The 24,023-nt window shown below is 41.8% G+C and overlaps 2 protein-coding genes across 9 annotated transcripts in view; both read left to right on the top strand.

Annotated features, from left to right (window-relative positions):
• AK7 (adenylate kinase 7) overlaps positions 1-11,603 on the top strand; it is a 68,051-nt gene extending 56,448 nt beyond the window's left edge. Inside the window, exon 18 of the mRNA XM_068541414.1 lies at positions 11,154-11,603. Within this exon, the coding sequence (XP_068397515.1) occupies positions 11,154-11,603 (450 nt within the window). The remainder of the gene's footprint in view (positions 1-11,153) is intronic.
• PAPOLA (poly(A) polymerase alpha) overlaps positions 11,581-24,023 on the top strand; it is a 58,978-nt gene continuing 46,535 nt past the window's right edge. For 4 of the 8 annotated variants that reach the window (XM_068540837.1, XM_068540821.1, XM_068540790.1 and 1 more), the window contains exon 1: positions 11,581-11,807. In XM_068540837.1, the coding sequence (XP_068396938.1) occupies positions 11,800-11,807 (8 nt within the window). In that variant the 5' untranslated portion in view covers positions 11,581-11,799. The remainder of the gene's footprint in view (positions 11,808-24,023) is intronic. The other 4 variants (XM_068540800.1, XM_068540810.1, XM_068540781.1 and 1 more) reach the window with 2 other exon arrangements.

Here is a 24,023-nt window from a genome sequence, read left to right as displayed (position 1 = left end):
TCCCACCTAAGATCAACCTGTGCCCTGAATCCCATCTCTTCTCACATAATCCGATTCTGCTCCTATAATCATCCCTTCTCTCTCACAGCTTGATTTTTCCCTCTCCTCTGTATCACCACCCTTAGCTTCAAACTTATTCTCCTAACTCCCATACGTCAAAACAAGACAAAAACCCAATTCGAATGAAAAAACCCGCCTAGACCTCCACATCCTCCTCCAACCACGGGCCCAGAATTGCGGTCCTCTTTACAGCCCGGTTACCAGTGACGCCCTTCCCCTCACCTGCTGCTCCCACAGTTTCCAATCTCAGGTATCGGCAACTCCATCCTTCCAGCCGCTCAGGCCCTGAACTGTGGAGGCATGCCTTGTTCTTTTCTTATTCTCTTACCCCATATTCCATGCATCAGTGCATCATATTGGCCCAACTTTCAAAACATATCCGAAGTCTGTCTGCTTCCTACCCCTCCAACATTACTGTCCTGGCCTGCTCCTTTCCGTGACTTCTGTCAACATCCCAACAGGGGAATCTTGTTAAAACACAAGTCAGATCTGCTTAAAGCCCCCCAGTGCCTTCCGATCTCACACGGACGGGGAGGCAAAGTCCTGACCTGGGCCTTTGAGGCCTGATACAGTCTGACCCATCGTGACCTCACTGCCCTCTCACTAAAATCCTCATTGCCAAGTACACTCCGTGTTGGGGCCTTGGCCTGGAAAACTTGGCTCCCACATATCCACGTGGCTCACCCTCACTTCATCCACGGTTCAGCTCAAATATCACCTCCTCAGAGAGGCCCCCCCAGATTGTCCTCCCAATGACATCCCACGCTGTTCCTTTTCTCTGCTGACACTTGACATCATTTTATACGCCCATGTACTTATTGTCTATATACCTCACTAAAATGTAACCTCCATGGAGGCAGGGATTTTGTTTTGTTTTTCTGTCTCTCTACAGACTAAAAAATTGCATAGCACATGGTAGAGGTACAATAAATATCAGTGTATGAAGCTGTTTAGCTGAAATTTTGCTACACAGCTATGTTTTTTATAACTAAATCAAATCTCTAGTTATTCAACAAAGTCCGTAGTCTATTTACATTTCTATATGGCTGTGACAGAACACTTAAGTAACTCTGAGGGTCACCAAGATGCTTCACTAAGTGGCATCAATTTTGGTGAATTCGCTATGGAGTCTGGCCCTCAGCCATGCAAGTTTAGAAGAGTGATCTCAGTAGCGTTTAAGGATAGATAGGACCCTGAGATGCTGACATGTCTTAACAAATCTCCTGAGAGACCAGCAGAGAAGACAGAGTACCAATTTATTTACAATGAGAAATATAGTTGAGTGAGCTGAGACTGGCACCCACTTAAGCAGTACATTCTCTTCTTGGAAGCAGGTTATAGGAGAAGCCAAATGATCAGAAGTGCTTGGTGAACGCAAAACCAAGACAAGGCATGAGTGCTGGCTGGCTTGATAGATCCATCCCTGCCATGCCAGCCAAGGTGCTCTAGTCCCTGCCGACAAGATGCGCTTTCCCAGACGTCGTTTGGATGGGCAGTGATGATTTTTACCCCTGTGACTCCCCTTGACACGTTCTTGTTTCAGATATATTAATATATTCACTCTCCCAGGTCTTTGTAGGTTAGGAGGAGTTTACTTTCTTTAAGGTGACTTTTCGTATTTCTGGTTTGATCCATTGTGTCATTTTATAATTAGGCTCTCTGAAGTCAGATCCCGCCCCCCCCCCCCCCCAAATCTGAGTAGGCCAGCCTGTCACTGCTAAGCCTCCTCTGTATATACCTGTAATTTTTTTTTAATTGAAGTATAGTTTATTTACAATGTTGTGTTAGTTTCGGGTGTAAAGTGATTCGGTTATACATACATATATATCTATTTTTTTTCATATTCTTTTCCCTATAGGTTATTACAGAATACTGAGTATAATTCCCTGTGCTGTACAGTAGGTCCTATATACCTGTAATTTTGGTAGACATTATTATATATACCTACATTTTGGATAAGCATATTCCTATATTACTTATAAAGAGCTGGTATCATTTACAATAACATAGCTAGGGACAAGCTAAGAAAGATGTATAAGTCCTCTACATTGAAAATTTAAAAACACTGCTGATAGTAATTAAAAATGAAATAAATGGAGTGATACACTGTTTTTTAAAAATATTTATTTATTTACGTGGCTGCGTCAGGTCTTAATTGCAGCATGCGGGATCTTCGTTGTGGCATGCAGGGTCTTTTGTTGCAGTACATGGGCTTCTCTCTAGTTGTGGTGCATGGGCTCCAGAATGCACGGGCTCAGTAGTTGTGGTGCTGGGCCTTAGTTGCCCCGCAGCATGTGGGATCTTAGTTCCCTGACCAGGGATCGAACCTGCGTCCCCTGCATTGGAAGGCGGATTCTTAACCACTGGACCATCAGGGAAGTCCTGAGATATACTGTTAATGGCTTGTAAAGCTCAATATTTTTAATACTTCAATTTTTCTCCAAAATGATCTGTAGAGTCAATGCAGTCCCAATCAAAATCCCAGTGTGTTTCTTCCTTCCTTCCTTCCTCCCTCCCTACCTCCCTCTCTCTCTCTTTTTGGTAGAAATTGATCATCTGTTTCTGAAATATATATGGTAATGCAAAGGACCTAGAATATAGAATAGTCTAGACAGTTTTGAGGAACAGCAAACCTGGAAGACTTCACTCTAAATATTAAGATTTATTATAAAGCTACAGTAATTAAGACAGACACATAGATCAATGGAACAGAATAAGGAGTCCAGAAACAGATCCACATATTTACAATCCCTTGATTTACAACAAAGGCCCTATTGCAATTCAATGGGGAAAGTATGGTCTTTTCAATAAATTCTGCAGGTCATTAGGAGATCTATATATTAAAAACAAATAAACAAACAACCCCTCCCCCCAAAAAAACACCTTGACCTCTACCTCACAGTATATACAAAATTACTTTGAGATGGATCTTAGACCAAAATGTGAAAGTCAGAATAATAAAGCTTCTAGAATAGAACAAAACATAAGAGGAATTCTTCGTAACCCTGGAGTGGGCAAAGATTTCTCAAGACAACATTAAGAGTGAAAAGACAAGCCTCAGAATGGGGAAGATATTTGCAATACATACAAATGACAGCGGTCTTGTACTCAGAATATGTTAAAAACTCCTACAAGTCAATAAGACTGAAAACTCAATTTAAAGGTAGGCAGAAGACTTGAGTAAGCACTCCATAAAAGGGGATATCTAAATGACCAATCAGCATATTGAAAAAGGCTGAAAGTCATTAATCATCAGAGAAATACAAATGAAAACTACAACAAGATTCCGTTATGATACTACCCTTGGGCCAAAATTAAATGAACTGATAATACCAAGTGTTGATGAGGATGTGGAGCAACTGGAACTCACCTATCGAGTGGAATATAGATTGGTGCTCTCACTTTGAAAACCATTTGGGAGGACTTAATAAAGTCAAATATAGGTATACACATGACCCAGCAATTCCATTCCTGGGTATATACCCAAGACTGCTTATATCTTCAAAAAGACATGTACAAGAATGTTCAGAGCAACATTACTCACAAAAGCCCCAAACTAGAAACAACCAAAATGTCCATGAATAGGAGAAAGATATGCTGTGGTATCTACAATAGGAGAAAGATATATCGTCGTAGTATAGAGTACCACATTGAAATGAAAAAGAGTGACTCTTACCTCCGACAACATAGAGAATCTTACAGATGAAATGTTGAGTGAAAGAAGTTAGATACAAGGGTAAATACTGTATTTGAAGTTGAAAAACAGATATAACTAGTCCATAGTGGACTAGTCAGAACAGTGATTACCAGGTAATGGTGGTGTTGGTGGCAATAGAGGGTTATCCGCTGGGAGGAAGCCTGCTGGGAGACTGGACATTTTCTACATCTTGATTTAAGTGATCATTACATTGGCGCGTACATGGATAAAACTTCATTCCACTCAGTAGGGAGTGCTACAGAGATGGGGAACAAGCACAGATGCCTTAGTATTTGTACACTTTACTGTATAAGTCGTACTTTAATAATCTTTTAAAAAGGAGTTGGGGGGCTTCCCTGGTGGCGCAGTGGTTGAGAATCTGCCTGCTAATGCAGAGGACACGGGTTCGAGCCCTGGTCTGGGAAGATCCCACATGCCGCGGAGCAACTAGGCCCGTGAGCCACAACTACTGAGCCTGCGCATCTGGAGCCCATGCTCCGCAACAAGAGTGGCCGTGATAGTGAGAGGCCTGCACACCGCGATGAAGAGTGGCCCATGCTTGCTGCAACTAGAGGAAGCCCTTGCACAGAAACGAAGACCCAACACAGCCAAAAAATAAATGAATAAATAAATAATAAATAAATAAAAAAAAAAAGGAGTTGGCACTCTACCTTAAAAAATACTAAAGTATACTATGTTTCCTTAAAGTTAAAAAAAAAACAAACCCAGAAACTCTTCCTTAAAATATGGATTTGTTCATAGAGTTCCTTAGATCCACTTCAGGAAAGAAAAATACCATTTGAATACCCATAAAAATTTTTTTGGAGTCCTTTATATTAAAAAAAAAAAAGGAAGTTAATCAAAACGCCATTCAAATTCTTTATTTAGAGTGTATTTGGGAGTGGCAGAAAGTCAGTTTAGTTGATATGGCAGGCAAGACATCCCCCAGTGCTCTCTGCCTGCTGGTGTTCATGCCTTTGTGTAATCCCTTCCCTCTGAGTGTAGGTGGACCCTGTGATTTGCTTCCATCCAATGGAATACAGCGAAGCTTAGCTTAGAGAGGATTGTGAATGAGATCATGCCAGCCGATTGTATTGCCTACTGGGCTTACATACTTTAACAGAGCAAGCTGCCCTGTGGGAGAGGTCCACACGGACAGGGACTGAGAGGGGCCTTAGCAAACAGCCAGCAAGACACTGATGCTTTCAATCCAGCAGCTTCAAAGGACTGAATCCTGCCAACCAACACGAGTGTGGAAGTGGATCCTTCCCACTTGAGCCTTCAGATGACACCCCAGTCCTGTCTGACCATGAATGTGGCCTTGTTGACAGACCCTGAAGCAGAGGACCCAGCTAAGCCATGTCCAAATTCCTGATTCACAGAAACTGTTGGATAATAAACGTGTGCTGTTTAACTAGTTTAAAGCTTGTGGCAAATTGTTAACACAACAAGAGATAACTGATATGATTCAATAGGCATCCTTACCTTCCAGGCATTAACAATCTGAGATGATCACTGTTATGGACTAAATTTTTTTTTTTTAATAAATTTATTTATTTATTTTTTTGGCTGTATTGGGTCTTCGCTGCTGTGCACGGTCTTTCTCTAGTTTCGGCGAGCAGGGCTACTCTTCATCGTGGTGCGTGGGCTTCTCATTGCGGTGGCTTCTCTTGTTGCAGAGCACAGGCTCTAGGCATGTGGGCTTCAGTAGTTGTGGCACATGGGCTCAGTAGTTGTGGCTCGCGGGCTCTAGAGCGCAGGCTCAATAGTTGCGGCGCATGGGCTTAGTTGCTCCGTGGCATGTGGGATCTTCCTGGACCAGGGCTCGAACCCATGTCCCCTGCATTGACAGGCGGATTCTTAACCACTGCACCACCAGGGAAGCCCGCCAGGCACTGTTTTGTGCTTTGTTTAAACAGGGTCCCTACCTTCATGGAGCTTAGATTTTAATGAGGATCACAGAATAAATAATAATAAAAAAATTTAACAAGAAAGTTTTGGTTATGTGATAAGGACCACAGTGCAAATAAACACGATTTAGATCAGGTGGTCTGGGAAGGCATCTCTGAGGCAGTGACATTTGAGCTTGACAGACAGAACAAGCATCAGAAGAACTAGGGCAGCATGCAGATGTGGACAACCGTGTGGATATTGTGAGGTGGAAAGGAGCTTAGCTGTTTAAGGAAAAGAAGAGAGGCCCGTAGGGTTGAAGCACAGCCAGGAAAGGGGAAGAGTTTCAGATGCAGTTGGAGAGAAAATCAAGAGCCAGATCACGCAGGGCCTTGTAAGTGCCTGTCAAGTTCATTCTTATGCTAAGAGCAATGGGAAACCATTCTACTCAGTTTTGATGCAGGGGAGGGGTAATATCTAGAGAATGTTTTAAAAGTTCCAGCTGCTGTCTATGGAAACTGGACTGGAGAAAAGCAGGAATGGAATCCAGAGAAGTCCTGAGGCTACTGCAGTGGTCTAAGCTAGAAGAGACAGCGGCTAGGATTAGGGTGGTGGCAGAGGAGATGGGGAGAAGGGGATGGATTTCAGGTGGATTTGGGAGGTGGAATCAGTAGGTCTTGATGATGGATTGGATATATGCAGTGAGGGAAAGGAAGGAATCGAGGATACTGACTTGTTTTGGCTTAAGCCTGGAGGATGACTGCCCTGTTGACTGAGAGGCAGAGACTAGAGGAGGCACAGGTTCGGGGCCGGTTCTAATCAACATGCTACTGTGGTCCTTCTGGAACCGAGTAGGGCCCTGTGGGGCCCCCAGGCACTGAAAGCGAGTGAGGCCTGGGCACGGAGGCCTCCTTTTGTCCACCATTTCTTATAGGCAAGACTCCAGCCTCCGTGACCTTCCCTGAGTTCCAAAGGGCAGATTTGAACAGTTGCTAATCAAGGAAGGAGCAGCTGAGAAACCACCTGAGGCAAGATTAAAGAGACCAGAGAAGCTCATCAAGATTAAGAGACAAGGGACTTCCCTGGTGGCGAAGTGGTTAAGAATCCGCCTGCCAATGCAGGGGACACGGGTTCGAGCCCTGGTCCAGGAAGATTCCACATGCTGCGGAGCAACTAAGCCTGTGCACCACAACTACTGAGCCTGCGCTCCAGAGCCCGTGAGCCACAACTGCTGAGCCCACGTGCTGCAGCTAGTGAAGCCCGTGTGCCTAGAGCCTGTGCTCCACAACAAGAGAAGCCACCGCAACGAGAAGCCTGCACACCACAACTAGAGAAAGTCCGCACATAGCAACGAAGACCCAAGCAGCCAAAAAAAAAAAAGAACACAAAAGATTAAGAGACGACCACCTGACACGAGATTAAGGGAGTGCAAGCCCTGCTCACGCTCTAATCTTGTCAGATAAACCCTTTATCAAACCCTCTGGGGTTGGGACACATAGTTTTTCGAGGCAGAAGGCTGGTGTGTCCCCCTTTGCCTGGCAAAGCAATAAAGCTATTCTTTTCTACTTCACCCAAAACTCTGTCTCCAGGATTTGATTTGGCATCGGTATACAGAGGGGCCAAGCTTTTGGTAACACTTCCTTTCATGCAAATGATAGAAGACACGTTCTTCAAAACATCAACATCTAAAAGAGGAATGAGAATTTAATAAAAAGACAGCTCAAGAGTACAGAACTATTAGATGGAAGTGCTTATGTTATTATTTTGACTTCAGTGACTCATAAGTCTGCTTTTTTTATATATATATAACAATGCAGGGTAATGATGTGGATCAATGCATTAGTATCATTTTTTTTTTAAATTTATTTATTTATTTTTGGCTGTGTTGGGTCTTTGTTTCTGTGCGAGGGCTTTCTCTAGTTGCGGCAAGTGGCGGCCACTCTTCATCGCGGTGCGCGGGCCTCTCGTTATCGGGCCTCTCGTTATCGCGGCCTCTCCTGTTGCGGAGCACAGGCTCCAGACGCGCAGGCTCAGTAGTTGTGGCTCACGGGCCTAGTTGCTCCGCGGCATGTGGGATCTTCCCAGACCAGGGCTCGAACCCGTGTCCCCTGCATTGGCAGGCAGATTCTCAACCACTGCGCCACCAGGGAAGCCCATAAGTCTGCTTTTTGATTGGAATTATTTTTCCTTTTTTTTTGGCCACACCGGACAGCATGCGGGATCTTAGTTCCCCCACCAGGGATCAAACCCACCCCCGCTGCAGTGGCGCACAGAATCTTAACCACTGGACCACCAAGGAAGCCCCTGATTGAAATTTTTAAAAAGTATGCACCATTAGTAGCCAAATGAGTCATTATAGTTTATTATTCAGATAAAAATCTCCACATCATACAGTATCTCCAATGATCACCTCCTAAATGACACTGAAACAATCCAGGTAGTTCCCAATATGTGAAGAGATTCAAAAATATTTTCTGTGCATTTTTTTGATTTGCATGCACTGTGGTCCTAAGAGAACCAGTCTAGAAATCTTCCCACTATTTATGACATTGTTGTGTGGAAAATGCAATCTGAACACTTCAGATACCAGTAGAAAACATCTTCCTCTTCTCTTAGCTGCTGGTGGAAAGCAGGCCCTGGGGCAGGGCAAAGGCTGCAGCTATAAAGCAGCCTCAGCAGCAGCTGGAGGGAGTGGGCAGGGACTCCAAAAACATGTACGGCAGGGCTACCACAACGTGGATATCGTCTTAACCAAAACACTGGCAACTGGCTTTATTTCACTCTCCACTTTCCTTGGCTCAAATTATATCCTTAATTGGGTTCTAAACGTTGGGGATTTGTGACCACCTAGCTCATTACTCATTTGTGAAATAGGAGTTGGATCAGATTGTAGTGGCCAGGTATATGTAAGGCGCTTCCAGAACTGAAACAGGATTCCAAAATATGAGCAAGTTGCTTTCAGAGTTTAGAATCTGTTTCCAGCCCTGACTTCTCTCCTAATCTCCTGGAGTATGTTTTCAGTAGCCTTATAGACTTTTCTGAAGGTTCCACAAGCACTTCAGAATCAACCCATATCAAACCACTCTCACAATCTCATCCCCGTGACCCGTTATCCTCGTTTCCTATTTCATTTATTCCCCACCCCCGCCCCGAACCTTCCTAATCATCTTTGTCTTCTTCCTCCCCTCTCCTCTTGAAACTAGGATTAACCACATTGCCTAAATCTCTCTCAAATTGGTCCCTTCTTTTTTATTTCAAGCTTCATCATCTTTTTTTAAAACTTTTATTTATTTTTTTATGGCTGTGTTGGGTCTTCGTTTCTGTGCGAGGGCTTTCTCTAGTTGTGGCAAGTGGGGGGCCACTATTCATCGTGGTGTGCGGGACTCTCACTATCGCGGCCTCTCCTGTTGTGGAGCACAGGCTCCAGACACGCAGGCTCAGTAATTGTGGCTCACGGGCCCAGCTGCTCCGCGGCATGTGGGATCTTCCCAGACCAGGGCTCGAACCCGTGTCCCCTGCATTGGCAGGCAGATTCTCAACCACTGCGCCACCAGGGAAGCCCCCAAGCTTCATCATCTCTTACCTGAATATGGCAAGAGCCACCTCATCTTTCCTCCAACTTCAAAACGTCTGGCAGTTTGTAGCATTTTTAAAAAAAATTTTTTTATCTTTTATTTTATTTATTTTTGGCTGCGTTGGGTCTTCGTTGCTGCATGCGGGGTTTCTCTAGTTGTGGTGAGCGGGGGCTACTCTTCGTTGCGGTGCGTGGGCTTCTCAGTGCAGTGGCTTCTCTTGTTGCAGAGCACAGGCTCTAGAGCACGCCGGCTTCGGTAGTTGTGGCGTGCGGGTATAGTTGCTCCGCGGCATGTGGGACCTTCCTGCACCAGGGCTCGAACCCGTGTCCCCTGCATTGGCAGGTGGATCTTAACCACTGCGCCACCAGGGAAGTTCCCATCTGGGAAGTTCAAATTGATTCCCTACCCTTTTATCTTCCCACAAATATCAATGTAATCTTCTTCCCCTTTTAAAACTTCCAATGTCTTCCCCATTCACAAAAAGATAAAATCCAAATCTCTCAGAAAGGCTTCAGGTCTCAGGTCAAAGATCAGCTCCTCTGAGAGGCCTAGTTTGACCACCCTATCTAAAGTTGAACTGCCCCGTAATTTTATCTGATTTATTTTATTCATGGTTCTTATTACAGTCTATAATTCCCTTACATCTTCAAGTGTTTATCTGCTCCCACCCCCCAGAATGTAAGTGGGACAGTGTTAGTATTTGACAATCATCAGTGCCTACCTTTATGAGCAACTTTTAAGACCATAGCTTTAATATTTTATTGATTCCACTGGATCTCTGATTTTCAAAAATTTTGACAGGTCTATTACTGGGCCCCCAACTAAAGCCACAAGAGGGTAAGGGAATAAGTAGAATTGAGAATCAAATACAAGTCTGTCTCCAGATCATTGCTGTTCCATAGAAATGATGGCCACATACATAATTTAAATTTTTCTAGCAGCCACATTTTAAAAAGTAAAAAGAAACAGTTGAAATTTTCATATTTTTCTTTAATGCACTATATCCAAAACACAATATAAAAAAATTGTCAGTGAGGTATTTCTTTCTTTTGTGCATAGTAAGATCTCTGAAATCTGCGCGTGATTTGTACTTACATCTTAAATGAACTAGCCTCATTTCAAGTGCCGGCAAGCCGCATGTGACAAATGGCTACCTTATTGGACAATGCGGGTTTGGATCCTGTGCTTTTCCCACTGAGCCGCTCATTAGTCCTAGAACGCTAGTCCCACTAGACGTTCTGTGAAAAAAATGGAAATCTTTTGTCAAATTTCCTGAGGATTTACAAGTGCATATTTAAAGAATTTAGAACTTTAACTTTCCCATATTTGATGCCCCCCTTCCCCTCCATTAATCTTCCGTGTGCCACTTTGGAACGCGTTCTAAATACGAAGAGGGAAAGAATATGAGAGTCAAGTCAGTCTCAGGCATTCTTTATTAAACTTTTGCTGGAGGTGTGTCGGTAACTCCCAAGTCCCACCCCAGGGAGAGAAGGGGTTGCAAAACACAGCCTCAGGGAAACTACGGGCGAAACGGCCTTTGCTAACATCCCAAGGCTTATTGGCACCTACGTTTCTACTGAATGACAGCTTTATAGTGAGTTCCAGTGCACCAGCTGTTAGAAATAAATTTAGCTCCTGTTCCCGAATCTGCTGTCATCACAGTCCTATCCAGCAAATTTATTCATTCAACAGATATTTCCTGAGCGCCTGCGTCCACCTTAGTGGACAGAACAACTCAAAAGCTCCGCGCCGGGGGGACCGAGTCTAGAGGGTAAGGCGGGAGTCCTAGCGACGTCTCTGCGCCCTCTGTCCCCGGCAGTGCCAAGCACCCTTCTTGCATTATCACATTAAATAGGCGCCACTACCCTAGGAAGCAGGCATTACTCTCACTTTGCAAAAAATAAGAGGTTGAGTAACCTGTTACAACCCAGTGTGCCCGTTCTGAGCCCAGCGCTCGGCTGGCACCCGGGGCACGCGTGGGCGCCTCGGTCCTCTCCAAGCGCCTCCACCGACGCGGTCCGAGGGGAAGCGCAGCCGCCGCAACCTCGGGCGGAGAGAACGGCGGGACCTCACAATGCACCGGAAGCGGCGCCTCTCCGGGGCCTTCCTCGCGCCGTCCAGGCTGCATCGCCCCCATCGGCGACGAGAGCGGCCCGGCAGGAGGGACACCCCCGAGCCCAGAGCCTCCCAAACGGCTCCCACCCATACGCCCGACACGTGCCGCGGAAGCTGGACACAACTGGGGCGGAAGCCGCCGGAGCGCCAGCCGGCGCACGAACTACCCTTCCCGTGAGGCTTCGCGGCGGGCCGGGCGGCTGCTGCGCAGGCGCACGCACAGCGTGTGCAGTGGCGTCAGCGGTTCTAGAACGTTGCTGTGGTAGCGCTCGGGCGCCATGTTAGGACGAAGGAGAAGGAGGAGAAGCGCTTAAAGCGGCGGGAGCGGGTGCGGGAGTGGGGTTGGACCCAGGGCTGAGGCAGGCCCCCCCCCCTCCCTCCCGCCTCAGTGGATCATGCCCAGGGCGGCAGCGGCGGCGGTTGCGGGGGGGAAGTGACTGGGCGGTGCCGGCGCAGGAGACGATGCCGTTGTAAGTGATTTGTATTCTGTTTTCTCTCGCACGCCGGCAGGGCTTTGGGGGCGTCGGGGGAGGGGAGAGGGGGGAGGGGGGGCGCGCGAGCCGGGCCCTCGCCCCGAGGGGGAGGCGGGCGGGACCGGGGCTCTTCCTGTTTCCTCTCCCACTCGCCGCCGCACTTCCCCTTGTGTTCGGTTCCCGCTTCCTCCCACCCCTTCCTGGCTTCGGCCGCTGGCGGGCCGGGGGCCTTTCCCTTCCGGAATGGCCGGAGGATCCTCTAACTCTACTGCTCCCGCTCCTCCGCCTCGTCCGATAAGAGAAAGGGGTGGGGTGGGGGGGAAACCCCGGTGCTCAGCTGCCGGGGAGGAAGGCCCTGCTTCTCGCGGGGTCTGCACACAGGGTTCGGGCTCGCCGCCCGGCGCCTCTCGGGCTCGTTTCGCTGCTTGTGTTCCCGGCCTAGCTCTCCCTCCCGTATCCGAGATGCCCACTTCGTGCGCCAGTGTTAACCCACTTCCGCGTCCCAGCTTGCTTGAGCACGAGTTAAAAGCCCAGTTTTGAGCGTCGAGCCCAGCTGTTCGAACATCCCCTCCCCCCGCCTCCGTTCCCTCCAGCCTTTCGGCTGCCAGGAGAGGGGCACTTTCCCGGGTGCCCCCCGTCGAAAGGCGTTGCATTACGTGTCGCTCTCCCGGTTTTGTTTCGATAGGGTCGCCGGATTTCACCTTGCTTCCGTCTCTCCATCTGCAGTGATACTTTCTGTTCTTCTGATGGTAGACTTTTTTTACTGCAGTCCATCTATGCCTTCTAATCTCACTAGGCCTACATCTTATACTTTCTTTCCCATGTTGGGATTTTTAAAGAAGTTTTCTTTTTCTTTTCTCTGTCTCTCAAAGAATGGGATGTAATTTGAGAACTCATTGTTGATCGAAAGATTACAGCCTTTTTTTCTGCGTGTATACAGCAGAGTAGAGGCCTAAATCGTGAGACTGCATTTCTTCCATTTTTTGAAGATTCAAGGGTAAGAGATGGGGGGCCGAGTTCTCTTTGTAGCCCCGAAGCATGTAATTGACCCTTGAAGTTTTACTTAAACGCAGAATAAAGATGTTGGGGTTTCTAGACACCTAATGTAGCACCTCACACTTATTTTATTTTTTTTAAGTAAAAACAACTTCTTTTCTGCAAATATCACTGATTATAGTTTTACAGTTTTATTTATGTATGTGTATATGTGTGTGTATGTCTCTCTTTACAGGTGAGGCTCTAACTTTGAAACAGGCTTTAAAGATATCTGTCCCATTTCACACGATATGTTAAAAAGGAATTTCGTGCTCCTTCCTTCTCATCCACTCTAGTCATTTTGTTAAGAGGCCTATCAACATATTATTTCTGTAATGAGGATATTTGTTAATTTTAATTAAATATAGCAGACCTAAAATCTTATAAGGTGCAAGGTCCCTGTTAATTGAATCATCCTTTTATGGAACAATAAAAAGGGTTACTAGGAGAACCGAGTCTAAGCAAGATTTTTGTGGCATTTTTCAATTCAGCAGCAATTAAAGTAAACCTAAATGTTTGCAGTAATGCCATGTGCCTTCTTTGTGTTAGCTCGCATTTTATTGCTGTTTTGGAAAAAGGACTTCTCTTTCTGATAATCATGTCAGTATTAAAAATTGATCAGTAACAGGAAATGTATGCCTTAAAGGGCTTTAATTAAGAAATAACTTAATTTGTGTCTTTTTAGAAATTAAAAGTTCTTTTATACCTACTTTTTCCCAACATGCTTTGAGGAAAGGAGGTATACCTTTCCTTTAAAGACCTAAGTGCTTCAAATTCTTTGGAAGTTAGTGCAGATGTTTAAAATGGAAGACAAAGTGAAGGCAGCAGATTCTCACACATGGATATTGTCTTTCTAGTGTGTTTCTTGAAATGTGAACAGTATGGCCAGTTTTTCATTAGCTTTTCTCTTATTGTTAACCCTATGTGTACTATAGTACTTTTAAAGTAAACTAAAAGACCATAGACTGCCTAGTTAAGTAGGCCTTTTTTCTCATTAGTTTGCTTTCTTTGTTTTTCACGTTCTGGTGTCATTAATTTTATTTCTTTGATGTTTTGAATTGTGATTTCCAGACTGTATTGTGTTTGACTTCCACTTTCCTGTTTGGTGTGTCTGTTAAGTCTTTGTGTGTGGGTGGGGGGGTTAAGGTATAGGTAAATTGTCAGAATGGATGAAATCAAAACAGATTACTGAAGTTACGTCGTTAGAAAACATTGTGAGCAGGTCTCCATATATTGTCCAAAAGCATATGTAATTGCATATATAATTTTGAAAAGCTGGTATGGTTTAAGAGCCATGGTGATTAAGCTTCCAAAATTTTTGATAGTCTTAGGATCCATTAATACCAGATTTCTCATGGTGGTACTATTCACATTTTAGGCTGATAATTCTGTCCTGTGTATTGCAGGGTGTTTAACAGCATGCCTGACTTCTATCTACTAGATTGCGGGAGTCCCACCCCCCATGTCCTGGTAATGACAACCAAAAATGTGTCCAGATATTGCCAGATGTACCTTGGGGGCCAAAATCTTGTTGAGAACCACTGCATTAATACAGCGTATAATACCTGTATGAGAACTATATTCCAATTTCTGCCTTTCTCTGTGCTGGTCAGATCATTGTTTGCATCAGCTCAGTTCTAGCTATCACACTGGTAATAAAAAGACTTAAGGGGAGTAGACATTATCAATGACTTAGCATTCATGCCACATTTGTTGAATGTTATTGGAAGAGGTGTTTAGCAAGACTTGGGGGAGACAATAGCTTTTCTTCCATATTTTTGGGGTTGTCACAAAAAAAGAGGGAATTGGAGTAGTTTCATGTAGTGATAAGAGGTAGAACTGGGACCTTTTGGTGGGTAGTAATATCGTGTAGCAGTGGTTCTCAGAGTGATTTGTAGAAGCCTCGATGTTGGGGGTCCTTGAGATCCTTTTAGGGAGTACATAAAATCCAAACTTTTCATAATATTGAGGTGTTATGTCTTTTTTAGTCTGTTGACATTTGCACCAGTGGTGCAAAAGCAGTGGTGGGTAATGATGCTTTAGGAAGAATCAAGGCAGAGGCACTATATTCTACTAGTTATCATTGTATTACTTCACTACACACATGCACACAAACACACACAGTTTGAAAAAAAAGTCCTTGATGAAGCAGTAAAAAAATGTTAATTTTATTAAGTCTTCACCCTTGAGTTTTTTGAATATGTTGTGATAAAATGGGAAGTACACATAAAGCTGTATGCTAAAAAGTAGGATGGTTGTTTTGCGAAGAGCACATGTATGATTGATTTGTGAGCTAAGCTAGTGCTTTTCTCATTGAGCTCTGTTTTTACCTGAAAGAACAATTGATGAATTATGATGTTCATACTTGACTACTTAGCATTTACTTGAAAAATGGAGCCTGTCTCTTTAAGGAGAACAACTGACAGTGTTTGTGGCCAGTGATAAAATTTGAGCTTTCAAGCAAAAATTAGAATTTTAGAATGCTTGTTTCTGTCATTGTGAGCTTGACAGCCTCCCAATAATTAAAAATGTTTCTGATGTGATTGATGGTGATATTAGTGAACTTTTTTTTTGATATCGTATAATAATGTGCCAACATTTGGAAGATAGGCATATCTTAAGTGAACCCACATCTTCCAAACCACCAATCATGATGTAATAAAATCATGCATGGGTAAAGGTACATTTAAAGTGCAAGGTGGACCAGCCGATTTTAATGCAAGAGTACAAAGGGTTTATTGCTGTGGTTTCTGCTTTCATACTGTAACTAATCTCTAAGAAATTACCACTTGTGGCATTTTGGTGTAATATCAAAGAAGAATATCCACAGTTATTTGAAAAGGCTATTAAAATACTCTTTTCTAGTTATAATGGTGTAATGCCAGGTTTTATTCCTGTGCATCTACCAAAACAACTTATCAAAAGGGATTGCATGCAGAAGCAGATATGGGAACCAGCTATTTTTGATTAAGCCAGAGTTAGAGATTTGCAAAAATGTAAAATAGTGCTGTTCTTCTCACTAAGTTTTTTGTTTTGGAAAACAGTTATTTTTTTAAAAGTCATTTATGTTAACATGTAATAGATTTCTTGTTACTATACAAAAATTTCCCTGTTGTAATTTCTAATGTAGTAAATAATGGCAGACATAATCCATATAAACAAAAGGTAATTGGAGTCCTCAATAAATTTTAAGAGTTGTGAAAGGGTCCTAAGACCCAAAAGTTCGAGAAACTGATGTATAGAAACAGCTGACAGCTGTCCCAAGCTGCGCTGTTTCCAGTGGTGGTGTCTGTGCGGCATCTGTGGTGGTTTTTGAATGGTCTGGAGGAATGGACACGCACATGATTTAAAGACAGTTTTTGTTGTCAATGAAAAACAGTGTATTAGATAACCTTTGAAAGGTAACTTCTGAGAGATTTTGAGTCTCAGATTTTAAGATGTAGAGATTTTGGAATGAATTGCTTGCTGCTTAATAAATGTTAGTTATGGTTGTGAAATGTGGTATTTTACTTTAAGCATGTTGTCGGTTCATGCTTTTTGATGGAGAAGTTGGGAGGGAAGATAATTGGATTTGAGTAAATTTGTAAGTCAGTTCCCACTCCCTGACACCCCCTCCCTCAACCCCCCAAAGCCTTCTGGCTTGAAAACATATAACTTTTAAAATGTTTTGATTCATCAGAATATTCCATTCCTTGGTAACTAAGCTACTTCAAGTTAACATTACAATTAAATTTCACCTTGAGTTGCATCTAGGCAGGTTTATGGAAGCTACTCTCAGGCAAAATGAGGCCAGTTGGAGTCCCAGCTATTTTTCATTTTTGGTTGGTGGAAGAGGCATGTCTTTTACTTGGTATGTTCATCGTTCTGATTATTCAGCAGCTTTTAAATAGTTGTACAATCTGAGTTTGTGATTTATAAAACAGCACCATTGCAGGAGATATTAGTTCTTGTAAAGTGAGGCTCAAAGTCGTCACTCCTCTAGGGTCTTAAGGGTGCTGAGTTGTAGACTGCAGCCAAATTCAACTCTGGTTCCATGTTTCGTTCTCATTCTAGTACTGTACCATTTTCTGTGTGTCTTGTTGGGAACTGTGTTTCATCAGCTCAATGGGAGTCTGTATGTCTTAAGTATACTTAATTTTCAAGATCAAGTTGTGTGGAAGATAGTTGTTTTGTAGTCGTTGGATTGCAGGTCTGCAGAATTTTATAGCATTCTCATTTGAAAATTTAAGGATTTGCAGAAGAAAAAAATGTAGGAGTTTAAATTTGATATTTTTATTCCTCTTCTGTCACAGAATTGTCTCACATTTCTGTTCCCTCTATATTTCGTTCAGAAACCAGCTTCTTGCATTTTACAGTAGTCTTTATAGTTTTAAATAAGTTTTTATTTAAGAATAGTGTTCCTGTCATTTTGGTTATCAGAAACATCTAAATTGCATTTCCTGTGTATAATACTATGATTTAATATATTTTTGACTATTTTCTGATACATTTTTATACTTTTTAGATTCTCTAGTTACATTTCTTTCATTTTCAAATTGTGCTTGACAAATACTGATGCAGGAATGCTGTGGTTTGGCTGTTTTTTTGTTTTTGTTTTTTTTTTTTTACTTCTAGCCCCTCTTGGAGAGAGGGCAGAGGGACAGTTGGAAGTGCCCTTAGGAAAGAAGGAAAAATAACCTGGCCATTGTTACAATTCAGTAACAAGTACCCTTTCTCTGTATAATCAACCTTTTATTTCCAAAGTTTGGCGTTGGGATTCATCATAATTTATTCCCCTTGAGCGTAGACTATTGCTTCATCTATATTTTAGCCTCTGCTGCTGCTTGCTGAATATTAGCTGGATGATCCACCTGGAATACATATTTTAAGACTATAGTTAGGTTCTAACTATGTTTAGTATATAGGGTGTCAGGTGAATTAGCCATCCTTAGAATAATGTCTTAGTGAGCAAATACGTTGTCTTGACTATATGCTTGACTTTTAAGCTACAGGTAAAATTTAAATATGTGTTAAACTTCTTGTGAAAGAGGAGATTGTATTATTTCTGCTAAGAATTAATATTTAATGCGTATTCAGATACTTTAGAGAGATCCCATATTCCTATTCTGTTCAAAGTCCTTTTTTCCTGCTTAATTTGAATGGGCACATTACGTTTAAGGTCAAGGCCTTTAAACAGCAAATTGCATACCGTGGTTATACATTAAGTGGTTTTTTAAAAAATACTTATTTATTTTTTTTTTTGGCTATGTTGGGTCTTAGTTGTGGCATGTGGGATCTTTTGTTGCTGTGCGCCGTCTCTTTGTTGCGGTGCACAGGCTTCTCTCTAGTTGTGGCACGTGGGCTCTGTAGTTGTGGCATGTGGGCTCAGTAGTTGCGGTGCACGGGCTCAGTATTTGCGGCGCGCGGGCTTAGCTGCTCTGTGGCATGTGGGTTCTTAGTTCCCCGACCAGGGATTGAACCGGCATCCCCTGCGTTGCAAGACGGATTCTTAACTACTGGACCACCTGGGATGTACCCATTAAGTGTAACTGTGATTTATCTGATTACCTCTAAAGAAGAATATCAAGTAAGTTAAGCTTTCAGTTTTAACTTCACTGACTAAAACTAGCAAGAAATGACAGTGTTTTCTGTTGGCTAGGATCTATACATTTTGAGGCAATTGACCCTTTTAGTACTACGTGCCACCAATTCCATATGCCCAGTGTGAGGAGTCAGAGATTCATCAGTAGCATGAGCTTTGTTTAAATTGGGATGAAAGTCGTTAAATATTAACTGTTTCAGAAAACACCATTGGTGATTTGTTGTCCTTTCCTTTGTGTGTTAGTCATCTGCCGAGACTGCTCTTTTCCCCTTCTCCAAGTCATATAGAGTGCATACCTCCTTAACCTTTTCCTTTGGTATATCCTTGATTCTTTGTTTCTGTAATGTTTATTTTAAGCTTTTACTTTGCACTCATCTGTTGTTTAAAGATCTGAATCCCAGACCAAATTTGAGATTGTCACTGAGGATAGAGACTATCTTTGTAGTCCTGATTTTAACATTGTCTTTCATACATATTTAGGATCCTAGTTCAGTAAATTTCAGCCTAATAATATACTTCCTGGGAAAAATAACTTAAATGAGGAAAAGGTGCTTTTAGGAAAATTGGATTGATGAAGTTTGATAGATAGCTTTGGTGCTTTACTAGTTTTCTAGAGCTGTAAATCATGATTTGCTTTGTATTTAATTTTCTAATCACAAAGTGTTACACTGAAAAATCCATTTTAAGGTTTTTATTTCAGTTCTTTAAAATAACATTTTGATTAGCATAAACTACAAAGCTAATAATCAAAAAGGTAATTATTGATTTAAATTGAACATTTGTTTGCTGTCCCTTGCTGTTGGAGAATGATTTTAGGGGGTGGTTTTAGCCTCTTTACTATCACAAACTTAATGGTGAATAGTAGAATTAGATGATTTTCAACTTTTGTATGACTTCATTAATATTTATCTTTAAAAGTACTTTAACAAAAGTACTTTAATAGAAACAAAATCCTAGAAGATGAAATTCTTCCACCAATCAATTCTGCTTGGTGTGTTTCTATGCATGTATAGACATAATACACAAATAATTTTTAAAGGTACAAGACTGTATGTTGTGAAAGATGTATAGAGGCTTATGATTATAGTCAGATGCCTGAGATCATATCCTGACCCAGTGAATAGAGTCGTTGGAATAGTCGGGAATAATGTAAAGTGCTTGCCACACTAACTGGAATATGTTGAGGTTTCAATAAATACTAGCTATTATCATAATTGTATTCTACAACTTTTTTCACCTGACATATTGTGGGCATGTTTCCATGCTACTACATGTGATAACCACCTCATTCTTTTTATATAGCATAGTATTAAGTTGTAAGAATGTACTGTAATTCGCCAGTCCTATATTATATTAATGGATATTTAGGTGGTTTCCGGTTTGTTGGTGCATTGTATACAGTGCTCCAGTGAACAACCTTGGGTATCTTTTGTATTATTCCTATAAGAAGGGTCAAATTTCCAGAATCTGTAGGGTCAAGAGAGGTATTTATTTACAAATACCAAGCATGCTCCCTCTATAAAGGATAATGCTGGGGTAGACGTTGCTCATTTCAAGCTTATTGTTGCTGTACAGGATTTTGGGCCCGTATTTGGCCTGTCTTCTAAGCCATTGTATTCGTACCCCAGGAGCAGTAGAAATTTGTGCTTTAATGTACACATTTAATATACTAAAAATGTGTCTAAAAATTAAAGAGGATATGTCTTCCAACATCAGGGCCTTCAGTTTGAGTCCTTGTGTCCTAGTATTTCTGTAAGATAGATTGCTAGAGGTGAAGTTGCTAGACATAAGCTTTAAAAAAAATTTGATGAATATTGCCAGATTGCTTTTTAAAATGACATACCATGTTCACATCCTTTGTGATGGATAAGAGTGCTCATTTTCTTACACCATTGCCAATGTTGGAGGTTTATAATAAGTCTTTCATTTTTTACCAGATGTACATCAGCTTTGTTTTTCTCCAGTCTGACAGAAAAAGTGATCGTCTTAATGTGCTTCCTTGATTTGCAGTGAAACTTTTAAAAGTTGATTTAAGAACATATTAAGAATACAGGTTTCCCTCCCTATGCAAAAGTAGAGAGGTCCTGTGAAAGCTTTTGTAAGCCAAAACGGCATGAAATGAAGAAGCAACTACCTTATACACATCTTGCTAACAGATGCATAGAATAAATTGAGATAAAGCATTGCTGCTCACAGACACAGTTCCAGGCTATGGTAGCTTGATGCTGAGTATACGTATGTCCTGGGGAGGAAGCTTGTTAGTGTCGCTCTTGCTACTCGGGCGGCACGCTGCCTCTGAAACCGCTTGCAAAACAAACGAAGAGTGTTTTTGCTTTTTGCCTTTTTTTTGTAAAAGTGAAAATCCTCTTTGGATTTCATTCACTTAGTGAAAACAGGTACTAGTATAGGTCTTTCATTTGAGTATTCCTTAACTTTCCTCACTGACCTGAAGTGGTCGTCAATATGATATATCCAAAGATTGATCATACTTTGACTATTTGAATGTATGGCTACTAAACACATATAGTTTACAAATCATAGGAACTTGCACTATTTGAGTTAGCTTTATAGTTACTGTAATCAAAGTGGTTCTTGATATTTCAGAGCACATGTATTGGTTAAATTGGATGCCTAAACTTTTGAAGTAAGTATCTGGCGGAAATAAGCAGCCTACAGTCATGCCAATTTCACAAAAATGTTGCCATTTCTAAGTACCTAAATATTTATCCTAAGTAGAGTTAGGTCTTAGACAGCCTAGCATGAGGAAAGGATGGACCGACATTTCTTTTGAGTATTGGTTTAAAAACTTTCCGTGTTTGGAAACTGGACTTTCATGTCATAAACATGTTATAGTATTTAAATTTCTAGTTTGCCATCCAAAGTAGAGAAGAGATATAATAAATTCTAAGGTAAATCCATAGAGTTACAACTTAACAAGAATCACATAACTAGTGGCAGAAGTGAAACCAGAGTGGTATAACTAGCAGAAATGAAATCAGGCCTGCTTTGTCTCTTTTCAGATTGCTTCCGGGTTGAGAGCAGTTTTTGTGGACAGAGTTTTGAATGCCATTACCAGAAGTCATGTGGGTTTTTAAGGAAGCTGTGTGTTAGGAAGGTAACACTTGGTAGCACTGTGAATGGTAGTCTGGCATAGCAGGGGAGTAGAAAGAGTGGGACCAAGATGCCAAGAGGCAGAACAAGTGTAGTTGGAATGGAATTGTTACATAGAATGTCGTTGAAATTAAAAATAATAATAATAAAAAAGGGAAGGTGGGTATATGTCCTGGGTAAGCTTTGCCTTGATGAAAATTATTTTAAATATTATAAAGAAAATGCCCTATGTTCTAAGAGAGAGAAGAATTCTGAAAATATTTAGTATTGTGCCCTCTTCGCTTCTCCCTCCTGACTCCCAAAAAAGTGGGGTGGGGGGAGGAGTGTTTGGCTGTCTTTTATAATTTTGAGGGGGGCAAGATTCGTATATGTACTGTATGTATAGGTATTTATATCTTGCTCTGACCCAGAAAGGATTGAGACTTTTAAAAATGCTTTAGTCACATTTTAAAAGTAGCACGGTATTTGCATTAAAGGTGGTTGACAAGGGAGAATAAGGATAGAGATATAAAACAGCAAGAAATTAGGGTACTAAAACAGTTCTAACAGAAGTACAGTGATTTTTGGATTTTTGTAGAGAACTTGCTGGATGGCCACCAGTTTTGCTCTAAGAATTCAGGCAGTAGCCTAAAGGTAAGTACAGCTATGTTCATGAGATGAAAATGAGCCAGTTACTCAGGGAAAGCACAACTGTTCTTGATATTTAAATTGAAAACCAGAAAGAAATTTCAGTGGATCACAAATACTGTGGCTCCGTATCTAGTTTTTTTTTTTTCCTCATTGTTTTATATAATTGTAGAAGTTATTTTTAAAATAATGTCTGAAGAAAACTAAATACTGGTAAAAATGTCTCTAGAAAGTGACGGGCATGGGCAGGTGTCTCATGTGTTCAAGAATTTGAGGGAGAGCTTTGCATTCTTGGGATTGATAGCTAGCTCTCTGGTGTATAGTTCCAGGAGAAAGTCTGTAAAGCAGAATCCTTCACATTACCCAATATTGGAGTGTGTATATTTGTTTTGTTAGAAACAGAACAGCAGCAAAAAGATCCTTAACTTGTTTTATCACTCTACTTAATTTCTGATATTAAAAATTAAATGGAAAATTTTGAATTCTTCCATTTAAAGCTCAATCATAGCTAATATTTCTTCATTTTGGACATTCAGAGCATCTGGCAGCCTAGAATTCCTAGTCTAGCCACTTAGCGTAAGATTAAGCCATTTCTATTGGAGACACAGGTATCTTGTACCTTTCAAAACATGTATTTGTTTCTTTTATTTGGTTGTGATTTACTTATATTTCTTTTCATATGTGTTTTTGAGTTAGTATATGTTCTGTATGTAACTTGTTTTAGATATGTATACATACAGAGATATGTGATACATATGTTCTCTCTCTTTTTTTTTTTTTTTTTTTTAAGTTGTGGCAGGCGGGATCTTTCCTTGCAGCTCACGGGCTTCTCTGTAGTTGTGGCATGTGGGCTTATTAGTTGTGGCACGTGGGCTCAGTAGTTGCGGTGTGCAGGCTTAGTTGCCCTGAGGCATGTGGGATTTTAGTTCCCCCACCAGGGATCGAACTGGCGTCTCCTGCATTGCAAGACAGATTCTCAACCACTGGACCACCAGGAATGTCCCCCTATAATGTTCTTTTTTGAATTAGATGGGACAAGTAAATGTGGTTTTATATGATATGACTACATTTTGAATAAATAAACATTTACAACCGGAGTATGATTTGTTTCCCCATCAAAATGTTCATGTGGAAACTAATGTAGACATCAATTTTTTTTTTTTTTTTTTCCAAATTAAAGTAGACAAACTTGGTGTGAATTTAGAAATCTGAGTCTAGGACTTCCCTGGTGGCACAGTGGTTAAGAATCCGCCTGCCAGGGCAGGGGACACGGGTTCGAGCCCTGGTCTGGGAAGATCCCACATGCCGTGGAGCAACTAAGCCCGTGCGCCGCAACTACTGAGCCTGTGCTCTAGAGCCCGTGAGCCACAACTACTGAGCCCTTGTGCCACAACTACTGAAGCCCGTGCGCCTAGAGCCCGTGCTCTGCAACAAGAGAAACCACCACAATGAGAAGCCCGTGCACCACAACGAAGAGTAGACCCTGCTTACCACAGCTAGAGAAAGCCCACGCACAGCAACAAAGACCCAGTGCAGCCAAAAATAAATAAATAAATTGATTTAAAAAAAAAAAAAGAAAGAAATCTGAGTCTATATCCAGTATTCTGGTAATACAGTTGAAGTAGACAAGGGTCCTTCCAAGCTTTGATTTTTGTATGACAATGAAGAACCTGAATATTTGAGAAAGAAAAAATGGGAATCTGCAAGAAAGCTTAACCCCACAGAGAATGGGCACTCATTTTGGTGATCATCCAAACTCAACTGGTAATGAATTTAGCCCCTTCAGAAAGGAAAAGAATGCAGATGTTTGCTCAAAACAAAACAATCCAATAGAGGTTTATTATTTTAAGGTAGGAAAA

This window comes from Eschrichtius robustus, chromosome 1 (assembly GCF_028021215.1).
Source record: "Eschrichtius robustus isolate mEscRob2 chromosome 1, mEscRob2.pri, whole genome shotgun sequence".
NCBI classification, from domain to species: domain Eukaryota; kingdom Metazoa; phylum Chordata; class Mammalia; order Artiodactyla; family Eschrichtiidae; genus Eschrichtius; species Eschrichtius robustus.
Note: the sequence above shows the minus strand (reverse complement) of the source record. Positions and strands in the feature narration are given on the sequence as shown.